At 40.1% G+C, this 12873-nt stretch overlaps 1 protein-coding gene across 2 annotated transcripts in view; it reads left to right on the forward strand.

The window, feature by feature from the left end:
* stxbp6 (syntaxin binding protein 6 (amisyn)) overlaps positions 1-12873 on the forward strand; it is a 60454-nt gene that overhangs the window by 6442 nt on the left and 41139 nt on the right. For both annotated transcript variants that reach the window (XM_083924322.1, XM_083924321.1), the window contains exon 2: positions 2433-2652. In XM_083924322.1, coding sequence (XP_083780448.1) covers positions 2499-2652 — 154 coding nt within the window. In that variant the 5' untranslated portion in view covers positions 2433-2498. The remainder of the gene's footprint in view (positions 1-2432; positions 2653-12873) is intronic.

Raw genomic sequence — 12873 nt, forward strand, 5'->3', positions numbered from 1 at the left:
GATACATTCAGAGGACATGATGTCCAAGTCGTTTGAGTGCTGTGCTGTTTGTGTACTTTTGAGGTTGGCCTGGCACAGTACAGACCGCACAGTCTTAATCAGAGCTCAGAGCGCCATGCAATAACAGCTCAAAGCACAGTTTTTACACAAAAAAAAGCCCGATTGAAAGAGCTTTCCTGCTTTTGACAGAGGGTTGATTGCAAAACAACTTTGTGCTTGCGATAACAGGTGTCGTATTTTTAATGGAAGGTAGGTGTATTTCCTAGTCGAAATGTTGGGATGTTGGACATCTTAAATTCCAAAGGCATATTTGTTGGCCTCTGTAATTACTTTCCACAAAATCTTGGCCCAGGTTTTTGTTTACTGTGAAGTCTTACATTGCTGAAAGAGCAGGGGGAGGGAGATTGATAGAAAGAGTGGGTATTCAATTAGACGGAAACAGCTTAAACAGAAACAAGTGCACAAAACAAAGTGGCCTTGCAATACATTTTACCTTTTCGTGAGAGCTGTACTTTTTAGTACTTTAAGTGGGTGACCCCCCCCCCCCTCCTCCCCATACACATTACTCTCATAAACTTTGCCTCTAATGCAGTTCAGTTGAAAACCACCACTAAATGCGGCCTCACAAAATTCCATATAGCTGACACGCACAACAAAACCTTTATAATAATAGCGTAGTAGAAGTACTACTTACTGCAGGACTATTTATTTGATTGTATTATATTGTAGCCATGGTATTGTGTCCAAAGCTTTTATGTTCCATTGCTGTTGAAGTGTTCCTTCTGGCCTGACGTAATCCTACAGTGACCACCAGTCAACAACGGCAGCCTTGCAGCCACAGGGTTTTGGGGGCGGGGAAATTGGCTTGTGTACTTTTTACTGTCCAAGTAAACCTTGTACTCCTGCAGGTTTTGCTTTCAGAATGAAACTTTGACTACACTTGTGTCTCCTCAGCTGCTGAGCACTCAGTTTAAAGCTCGCTGCACTGTTGGAAAACAACTTAGTGTTTGCAGTCTGTTATTTATTAGCCAGCCAGTTTGATGAAGGCTTTTTTTTTTTTTTTTTCAGTCTGGCTCGCTTTGCCTCGCGGTAGAGTAATTCATCGACTGGTTGAAACCGATGGATAAATCGGTTCATCAGGGTGGCCTGTGCCTTATGTGGTATTGTGAGGACTTGTGTGTCCTAAGTGAATGTGTGTGGCTGACAAAATGATTAAGCTCCATAGTCCTCATGAGAGCATTTGGACCTTATTAACCCACTTCTTTATGCATTCAAGCACAGCTTTTCCTGACACCATCAGACGTACTGCTCTATCTCTCGTGGTATATTCTCAGTTACCGAGCAATATATTCTCTAGTTGGCTTTTAATAATAGAAACATGATTTGTTCAGTATCAGTGAGATTTACCAGTACTCTCTTAACAGCTTTAGATGAAGTCATTTCATCTCTGCGAGTGGCAGTGCATTCAAGAAGAACATTGGCAAAGCATTTAAAAAGATGGAGCGCGGAGACCTGCTGCAACACAGAGACACACAGCCATTCTCCATTTTGGAACTCTTTAATGCGCTCTTTCATTACTTTAACATGCTATACACTGTGAGCAGTAGAGGATGTATACTTTTAGATTGGTGGTGGCGGAGGGGAGTGATTAGCCCGGAGGCTGAGGATGAACAGAAGACATAAGCTTTACAATTTGAACCATTTTAAACGGAATGATTTCTCCTGCTCACTTCTGCCTCTTTGTGTTTATCTTTGTACGCTTGATTTGGTTGATTCCAAAACTATTTTTCATACTTTTAATATTGGTGCCTTCCTTGCAAAATACTGTGATTTCCTCATCAGGCCTTTTACTTGTAGTCGGTACTAAGACACATAAAACCTGTGAGGAGAGGTCGCAAGCATGTAGCTGTAAATATCTAAATATGGTGAAGCAGTTTATGTGTTAGCTGATATATCAGTTTTAATTCTACTGTATGGCAAGTTGTAAATGCTTACCCAATATCTCAAAATGTGACACAGCACACACACACAAACAAAGCATTTTCACTGTAATGCATATACAAAACGTTTTGTTTAGTGGGAAAGGAGGCTGTGACACATAATTAGAGACTTCAGTCTTCACAAAAATTCGGTTTTACATTTCTTTCCATAATCACTGGTCTTTTTGTTCGAGATAATTGACAGAACATACTTTCAACCCTTTTCATAGGGAGTATTTAATTGGAGGAAAGAGTTGTTTTTCTCAAAACATGGACAAATGAAACAAAAACTATCCGGATGGTCAGATACCAGTAGAGGCAAGTGAAAAAGTATGTTTTGTTTTTTGTTTTTTTTTAATGTAGTGGACTTACTGAAAGTGAGAGTGTCAGACTTTTGTGCACCATACCGTAGCAGAAATGCAAATTTAATATGCTGTTCTCTTCTCCTTTCAGGAGGAGTGGATCTCTTCCTCTCCACCTAAATTGTTTGCCAGCTCTTCACTCCTGCCTACTTCAGAGATGAGTGCCAAGTCAGCCATCAACAAGGAGGTCTTCTTACCCCATGATGAGAAGATGCTTGCTGCTGTGCAGGTGAAGCGGAGGACCAAGAAAAAGATCCCCTTCCTGGCCACTGGTGGTCAGGGAGACTACATGACCTTCATCTGCATCTCAGGTCAGAGGACAAATGCAGTTCTCTTCTCATCTGTTTGTGTTTAAATGGCTTTTTTGGGTTTGCGTGTTTGTGTGTGTCGGTTGTGCTGTTCCGACCCAAAGTCACATTTCAGCACGTCTCGCTTAATTCACCCACTAATGTTCCCACTGATGAGCATGTTTACGTTTCCTCTGCCAATAGAATGACACACTAAATCAATTTACTGATGGGCTTTAGGATAGTCCTTTTCAAATAGATTAGATTTAAACTGAAAGTGAATAATTGTTTCATCAGAAATTGAGGTTTTAATTATTTTTTTTCTCTATTTGAACATAAGCTGAGATATTGCTTGTTAATTGAATTAGCCATTCATATCATTCATTAGGAGAATAGCTAGTGCATATTAATTTCAGTGCCAGCAGAACTGCTTATGAAGATCAATGGCATTTCTTAATCCTACCATTTTAACGTGTATTAAACTCTGCCTCGGCAGCAGCAGATGCCGTCACTAATAGTTCAAAGTTGCTTAATGGTGACTAGGAGGAAATTGGATTATATCAGTACAGCACAAAGGTCAGTAAAGACTCTGTGCCGATTCAAATTCAAGGTTGCCAGCGGGTGGTTACTTAATACTGAGTTTCTTCAGGCACAAAGGCATAATAAAAGCCATTTGTGTCAAGTGCAGTCACAATTAACTACAGGTTTCTGAAAGCAGACACTGCTTTTCAGAGGGGTGTATGATGAGTCATTTCTTGTTTGATGTGTAAATGAGTGTTTCTTGATATTCACTTGTTGTTATGCCAGTCTCATCACGTCCCGAGCAGCAGCCTTCACCTTTGTTTCCCCTTTTGAGTTCTGCTGCTCCAAAAGCCACTGGATATCCTAACTGCTCAGGCTGCATGGGGTAATTAAAATGCATACATTATCTGTTCTTGTAGTTTTCTTGAAAAAATGTAATAATGATTACCGCGGAATACTTGACAAAATACAGATGGTTTAGACATTAGTCTTGAGAGGAAAGCTGTTTCCCCAAATATGGCTTTATTAATTGTTTAGTCTATTTATACTTCCGTAATTTCAGAGCAGCCCAGGAATCCAATTCCAGGTTGGTATTAAACAGAGGAAAGCAGGAAATGACCCTGTTGAAATCAGCAATAGTTTGGCCTTTTGCTTGCTAAATTATGTTATTGATTATAAATATTATTGGTATTTGGGGTTTGCGCAGGGGTTTAAGGCACTGACCATGAATTGCCTTGTCCCCAGTTTCTCTGGCCTTTTGTTGAACGTTATTCCCCCATTTCTCTCCTTATTTCCTGGCATCAGTCTACCCTTCACTGTTTAATCACCACAAAAGTGTCCCACAAAAATGAGTGAATTAATCGTATTTAACTATTCATTCAATTTGATTGATTAATCAACTAGTTTGTCGATTGCTACTGTAGGTGACTCTAACTTGGACATAAAAATATAACATAAAGTGTTTATAGTGACTGGCTTGTGTCAGTGGGACTGCTCATTCTTTAACGGTGCAAGGCTGTGGGGCTGCTGGGCAGTTTGTTGTCAATATGTTTGAATCAGTGTGACCTGGAGACAGAGACAGAACAACTGAGCCAGGGTCAGTATTAAATCCTCTTTGATACGATGAAGGGTAGCCAATTTAAACTGCCCCAAAGCTGTTATCAGTGTAGGATTTATACCCCAGATCTCCTGCATCTTCTGGTTGGAGCAACATAAGTTTGCTACAGTCAGTGGCACCTTGCTACAGGGATGGAGAGGCCTAATGTTGGTTTGTAGGCTGTTGCATCCTCTTTTGTTATGCTTTTTATATAATCCATCTGAAGAGGTGCGTTTTCTGTTTTGGTTTATGGGGAATGTTAGTGGGAGTCAAGGTTTTTTTTTGTATGTGGGATTGTGAAAACTAACTTCCATTCATTTACTGCCTTTGCAGAGGGACATTAGGCTATTTTATCCTTCTGCTAAAAAGCCTATTGTTAATTCAATGTTGAATATTTTGTGTCTTATTATCCTTTGGAATTAGAATATGTGGTAGGTGTGAATAACAGCTGTCAAAGTTGGCCAAAAATCATGTTTGAATAATTTTCAAATTGAAATTTTTGCGCATCATGTCCATTAGAGGTTAAACGAATACAATGGGAGATATAACTACTTGAATGCACTGGAGATGAAAATTAGAGAACAAAGTATTAATACTTGATATATTCTGAAATACTGTTTTTTTTTATTGTTCAGAATTTGATAGAATATCCGCTGTGGCTATACCACTGCTGCACTAGCATGTGTTTTAAATAACCAAGGCACTTCAACAAAAACCTTTATTTTGTGAGAGAAAAAACAGTGAGCCAAATCAAAGTACAGTAACCAGAAGAGTAGATTTAAACAATGTTTTCTTAGGTTTATAGGACTCAAAAATGAATAGGAAGTGTAGAAAGGCCCTTGCTTTTTCATTAGTTGGTCTAGTAAAACTTTGCTGTCTGCTCTATACGTCTCGTGACTAGCTGCTGTTTTGTATCCCATGTGGGAGCAGAGTGGTGAAGGCAAGCTCTGTTCTGTAGTTCACTTAGTCATGTGGCATTTCTTTAAGCTAGCCAAGGATTGTTCTGAGGTGTGTGTGTGTGTGTGTGTGTGTGTGTGTGTGTGTGTGTGTGTGTGTGTGTGTGTGTGTGTGTGTGTGTGTGTGTGTGTGTGTGTGTGTGTGTGTGTGTGTGTGTGTGTGTGTGTGTGTGTGTGTGTGTGTGTGTGTGTGTGTGTGTGTGTGTGTGTGTGTGTGTGGCCAAACCATAAGCACATTGGAGGTAGAAGGCTGGTGTGTGTTTGTGTGTGTAAACTATGTGAAAGCACTGTGTATGTATAAAAGGGTGGGGGAAGGCGGTTGCTGACAGTCTCGTGGCTACAGTAGCAGATAGTTGAGGGATGAGAGGCTATACAGTACAGTGGCAGAGTTATGTAGTCTGTGGTATGTCACGGCTGAAGGAAGCCTACGGCATGAGGAGCTGTGCTATAGAGACTGCCACAAGCAGGGTGCCAAGATAAAACACCAGGCCGTCACTGCTGCTCTAACTCCAGGAGCACATGCTGTAACACTGTCTCAAGATCTGACTGAAAACAAGAAACCTGTCTTATACAGAAAATGACTTGCACGAGTTTCTTATGTGTTTGGAATAAATCAAAGCTTTCATATGCTTTTAATATGGATGTTATGCAAGTGACCTTGTTACTACAGCAGTCAGTTTGAGCTGTCTACTCAGTGTGGGTGAGGCTTTGAATTGGCTGAACACACCGCTTTTGGTCTTAGGTAGAGCTGCATCTATCAGTGGAACAACAAGGCTTGGGCAGCTGCCACTTGAAGAGCAGTGCCTCTTGTTTCACAATTACATGTGGCTGCGGTAAAACAAGACAGGTTTGGCTCGCAATGCAAACAACTTTTTGGCTTCAGGGTCTTGGAATCTTGGAAATCAACTGTATGTCAGCAAAGCAGAACAATAATATTCTGCAACTCCCTGCAGCAACAAACTGATTTCTATTAGAGGAGGTGTTTTGTCCACAAGGCATAAATCAGCACTATCTGTTGACAAAATGCTATGACATGTTTTGTTAGCATTATTAAACTCCTGTTCATTTTCTAACCTGGTTGATGTGGTTGGACTTACCGATGTGTAATGTCAACTTTGCTTTACAGTGTGGCATCACCCAAACCCATTTTTGTTAAGTTGTGTGTTGTTTTGGTTTTAAATGTGAAACTTGTATGTTTATGCTGCTGTCTTGGCCAGGACTCCCTTGGAAAAGAGATTTTATATCTCAATGGGAATATTCCTGGTTAAATAAAGGGTAATGAATGAAATGAATGGTCTGGATATCAGTCTACTGTCAAGTGAAATCTGGTGTGGTTTGTGGTGAGAACACAACTGAGACAATTCACAAGATCATGCGATACGTAGGCAAAACATCTTTAAAGCTAAACGGATTTCCCTGATTGCTTTTGCTGGTCATAGTAACCATTTTCAACATCATGTTGCGATATGGAGTCAGGATGTAGGCTATAATTTCCTTCCTATTTTTCTCACTGGCATTTCTAGCTGTGATTGTCAACCACTGAGATTTGTATGATCGGCATGACCACCAGATGAGATAAAGCCTTCAAGCTCAGTTACAGGAAGTACATCATGATTTATTTGTCAAAAGCCAGTGTGAAACCAAAACAGATTAGAGCTAAAATGCAACAATTGGTCACTGGTAACACAGCCTAGAGCTTTTAAATAGTTTGCGTATCAAATTGACTTAATCATCTGACTTATTGTACCAAATGTGCTAAAGTCTCTGATGTCTTGCTCTGGCTTGACTTCACCTCTGTGACCATTAGATACTCCTAGCCTGTGTTCTGATTTCTATCATGTCTTTGATCTTATACACATACACACAGAGTTGCTCAACTACACACAGAAATGTATGTTAGCGCTTTCACAACAACATCAGGGGTCTTGATGACACCGAAGTGTGCTGGAGCGAAGCCAGAAGCTCAACATGGACCAAGTTGGTTAGTGAGCTTTCCCTTTGATCACTGGGCTCCATGCGGTGCCTTTATGGCTGGACCTCAGGGCTGAAACACAGGACCGCCCACAGAATGTTTGGCAGGAGAGATGTGAGGCCAGTTGAGCTAGATAAGACAAGACTGTGCAAGTTCACTGGAGTAGCCTATTAGTCTATATGGTTTTCATTCCATTTTCTTCTGAGAGGAAAACATATTTTCTTCCATTCCTATCCCATTACTCCTTTGAGCAATCTGCATCACACCTCTTTTGCTCGTGGTGGCTACATCTGTGTTTGTATGTCTAACTGCTACAGGTTTGGGGCTTTGGGGAATTTAGTGAAGAAAATTTAGAACCATCAGCTGGTGTCTGAATCCTATTAATTTCAACTACCTAATTTTGAATGATTGATGTAAGCCAGTGCCCTTGTCACATTTAGTAAGTGTCAGCAACACAAGCTATATGTGTTTGACTACATTGAGTGTGTTTAAACATCAGCTTGTGCTATGTGATGGTCGTGACTGTCAGAAGCTCTGTCAGAAAATGTCTTTTATCTAGTTTTAAGCCACTTTTTGCATTCAATTTGTAAATTCTGGTGTTTTATTGTGTGTCCTGTTTCTGCTTTTATTTCATTTCACTCCGTTTGAAATGTGTTCTATGTTTATAAAGCACTTTGTAACTTTTAAAAAAGTGCTACATAATAAAGTTTATTATTTTCATTATTATTTTTAATATTATTATATTATTACATGCACACTATTCTCCCGAATTTGAGACATGTGCTTGTTTAGAACTTATTTGGGATTGGATGTTTACATGGAACATGATGCATCTCCTTATTTATAACCCTGTATACATGATTCTGAACAGTATCCAGGTTTCTCGTAATGTATGTGCAGTTTTATCTTAGAGTACTCCAGGTAGAATATCTGGGTTTCTAAAACCAGTGTCAGAAAGCTCCTTAATGGCACATGAAGCTAAAAAAGTTCAACATCTGCAGTCGGCACTATTGGACTTGGAACTAAATAAGATCAAATTCTGATATCGAAACGAGTCATTCAATGGGGGTTGTGACTCACAAAAACATGTATCCACGGATTTACAGACGCATCTTTCACCATGAAAGTCAATGGGAAAAAAGTATTTTTTGGAGTCCGATGGCATCACATGTCTGACATAGAAGTTGTTGTAATTACACCACTTGTACACGATGTCAAAATGGCTGCAAAGTCTGGCACACACTTCCTGGGTGCCTGCACATAACTGGGGCACTTAATCATAACCAGGATACTTGTGCGAATATAAATGCACTCATTGATGCTTCATGTTAATAAGTGAATTTTCAGTGGGAAGCATGTGGGCATCCATGTTTTATGGGTGTATTCATGCACAGTGTGTTTATGCAGGCATGTTATTTTGTGGGTTGGTGTACATGGTTAATTTTATGTGTAGGTTGTGTCTTATGTCATGCTTAGAGTCTTATAGTGTTGTCTAGGTTTGTGTGCTATCTATTTTTTGTGTGGTTTGTTGTTTGTCTAGGATCTAGTTCATCATGATGCACAATGATTATTTAATTTGAATAGCTTTAGTCGGAGCCAGTGATTTATGACAACTGGATTTATTACAATCACTCCCATTAATCTTGCGCCAATGTGTCTTTGTTGGTGGGACAAAGATCTCTTAGTTTCTTTCAAATAAACACATTCAGTAACAGAGTCCGTGTTTTCTCCAAGGCCATGTAGAAAATAGATTCCACAGTTGCATCAGTTTGTGTGTTTCACTCTCCACTTCACTCCATTCATCATCAGCGGCCTTGTGGCTATCAATTACACAGTGAGATGGATGGGCAAGCAGGTTGTGTAACTCACTGGTATATTAGGCTGCTTAGAAAGTCAAATCAGTTGCGACCTTGGTTACTAAGTCCAAGAACACATCAGTCTGAATTTCTCTATTTACATACATACATATTTGTCTGTGGTTGTGTCTGCCAAGGTTGGTCCATCCTTAGAAGTCCAGATGGAAACAGAAATAAGAGACAATGGATACATATTTATAAGGATCTGGGAGGTGTTATCACTACGCCATAAAACTGATCTCATGTGTTTTTTTTTAGATAAAAGTAAGTTATGAAGTTCAGGGTTAGAAAATACATAAAAGCTTCTGTTAAAATCCCCTTGAAAATAAATGGGCAACTATAATTATCACTGGTAATACCAAAACTTTTGATCAAGAATATGTATCCAAAATGTTTAAGTTTGAAACTCTTGCTTTAGTCGGTCAGTTAGTTCGTTAGTTGACCACAATGTGTAAAATGCTCTTTGGCTTCACTACTCACGATTGACATATTTGTAGACTGACATTACAGAAAGATGCCAACATGCATGACTTTAAAAACGTGCTAAAAAAACTTAATGCAGTTATAAAAAAAAAAAGAGTTGGTGCTATGTTAAGGTGTAGATGAACTGCCTATGACACAAAGGAATAGTTCAACATTAGGTTTTAGTATGGATTACACAAACAAGATAAGATCCTTCTACCAGAAGTGCAAATAGTGTTGGGCGACATTCTGTTGACCATTTTCTGGTTTCGATTTACTTCCACGTTGCATCAAACTGATAGAACTTTTTCAAACATCTCAGGGAGCCTGGACAAATGTTTGTTAATAAGGTTTAGCCAGGCGTGGGTGTGCGGGTGGTCTGTGCTCTCTTGTGAAGAATGTTGCCTTCTGTGGGTTTCTCACAGGGCCAGTGTAGCAGCAGTGACTGATGCTGGCCTCCCAATATTTACTGAGAGTAGAGAGATACGGCCCACTCACACAGGACCAGATACATCAGCATGACACTAAATACCACATCCCCTGTTAAAGTATGTGTGTGGGTATGTGCATGCATCTGCGTGTACTTGCCATCCATAGCATAACCTCTTTGTGGTAGCGTGCTATGGCAGTCTTTATCTAGACCAGTAAGGTTATTTGCAGCAGCTCGGCTCATTTTTGTGCCAGACTACTCTTTAAAACATGATCCTTTTCACCCCTTACGTTCGCCCCCTCTTATCATGTCTGTCTCCCCCTTAATGCCTTGCCTCCAATCTTCCCTTTGCCAAGATGAGGGTCTTCAATGCTTAAGTGACCCAAGCTTACTCTATGAGAGGAGAGGTAAGAGCAGTGAAGGGCAAAGTGGCCAAATGAAAAGATCGTTTGAAAGCTTTGGAACAGTATGCAGTAAAAGACGTCAACATACACCGGGACTGTCACTTTATATTTATAGCATAACAAAAAATGTTATTACACTTTTATTTACACTAGAGAGTAAGCCACACTGATGGATGATCTGAGAAGCAATGTGTGGCAGATGGCAAAATTGAATTACCTTACTTAACATGAGTTTCTGTTGTGCATTCTCCCTGTCTGCCATAGTGGGGGGGGGGGGGGGGGGGGTGAGTTTACACGCCACTGTCAACAATTTAGCTGCATTTGACGGATGGCGGGTGCTAATTTCAGATCATGCCTATTAGAAAAATCTAGTTCACAGATACTCACTATATACCTGGCCTTGACACTTGCCGCAGATGCTGGGTTGTTATCCATTCCTATCACTCTCTAATGGAACTTCAGCCTACAATTTTGGATCTAATGCGCTAAAAAATGTCAGTTATTTGGGAACTGTTTGTCCTCTCCTTGGGCCCTAACACAAGGCCTGACAGCAGACGAGACATTCTTTGTTTTTATTGTTTAAATATACAGTAATGGGAATAAGAATATTTTAGTGATAGTTATTTGGAATCAAACATATGTGACACGAACATTTCAACCTGGTTACGGACACACATTTTCGCATGTGTTCTAAACATTTGTTAGATAGGCCCACTGACTTCTATGAACCAGTCACCAATGGTCTCCGATATCTCATTCACTCATAGAGCACATGTACAAGTGTTACAGCAGGTACCTCTATCTGTAGGGACGGCCAGTGTGTTTCATCAAGTCTAGTGTGTGTGTGTGTGTGTGTGTGTGCGAGCGCGCTGGGAAATCAGTGCATGCCCCAGTGGTTCTGACAGCTCTCTTCACAATGTTTTTCTCTACCAAAGTCCAATTTTCCTCTGTCCTTTACTGTCCAACTCAAGTCTGCTTGTCTTTTGTCCAACCGGCACTCTGGGTGCGATTTGTTAAGAGATCATGGAGCAGAATTGTACTCTTGTTTCGTGAACCATAGTCCTGTGAGAGTTTTGGCTGCCACTGCTTTTTTTTTTTTTAGTGTGTCTTGTTTTTCATCAGAAACGGTAGGGTTCTTTCTAGCAGGAATGTGATGATTGGTGTGTTGGAGGCAGTGTGTTGTCATATTGGAAGTCTCCCCTCGGCTCCTTTTAACTCCTCATTCACTCTGTGGTGCAGCACCACTCCTTCTCCTTCTCTCTATGACTCTTTCTAGAACAGCAGGGTTCCTGCGTACACCAGAGATGGGAGATGGAAATGATGAGAAAAAGGAAGAGACTGGGAGTATTCAATTTGACCTTGCATACGTAGAGAATATATTGGACCTCAGGGATTTTTTTTGTTGGGTTTTTTGTGATTAGCTGTGGTTTGCAGCTGAGTTTTACTTGTTTACAGTTATTTCTAGTAATCTAGGGTTTTCTTTCATATATTCCTACATGTATCTCTTGAGAGAAATTTGTCTAATGTTCAGAATATACTTCAATCATACATTATTTTTGGAAGGAGGAATTGTTAGAGCACACAGTTTAATTCATATGGCTGATAAACAAAGACTAACCAAGAAAAAAAAGAAAAAGTATTTGGTCTGACTTTAAAGCAGATACAATAGTTGCTTCCCGCCAGGGGGTATACTTACAGTCCCAGCTGGTCATTACAACAACACAATAGGTGTGGTTCTTCATAACCTGAAGACTTCATGACTTTTCTCTCTTGTTTTGACCGAAATGTTTAGAGTGAAGAGGTTAAGTTTCTGGCCTTCTTCCTGGGGTGTACCGTTGTTGTTCTGAATGTTATGGAAGGGTTGATGGCGCACGACAGCAGGGAATGGCCCAAGGAGATGAGGTGATGTGGCCACTTAGGGCTCATCGAGGAGGTAATTATTCGAGAAGAGGACCACACCACACATGTTTTTGATACTATGTTCTCTGACCAAATGTATTGCCTCACAAACAGAGCAAAGACCGTGTCAACACAATTCCCTGCGTACCTGGAAAAAGTCATCTTGTGTGTGGTGTTCTCAGCTTTTGTTTTGTGCAAACAGAGCTTGTGCCACGGACCCTTCCTCTCATCTGTGCAGTGTGAAATGAAGGGAAAAAGGGGAGGAGAAGAGGAAAGAAGAGAGAGAGCTGTAATAAAAGAGCAAAGAGGCCCAGCTTTATAAAAGTCAGCCATCCATATAATTAGCTGATGCTCTGCTCTTGTCGATCGGACAGAGTTCACAACTAAACATTTAATAACTAAGTTCAGATACTCAGTCCAACTGACTTTCCAACACATTTCATTTGGCTATATTAAAACAGTCTCTGAAGACTTTCAAAGTACGAAGGGCACATTGAAAAAAAATATCTTTATGAAACGTGTCCAGGTGGAAAAATAAGACTTTAATTGCTGATTTATTCATTTATTTCATCATTTTAGACAAAGCTATTTCATATTTCAATTTGTTTCAGAAATTTTGAGGTAATAACAGTCCTCCTTTAGGTCAAA

The sequence above is a fragment of the Echiichthys vipera genome (genome assembly GCF_963691815.1).
Source record: "Echiichthys vipera genome assembly, chromosome: 12".
In the NCBI taxonomy this organism is placed as follows: domain Eukaryota; kingdom Metazoa; phylum Chordata; class Actinopteri; order Perciformes; family Trachinidae; genus Echiichthys; species Echiichthys vipera.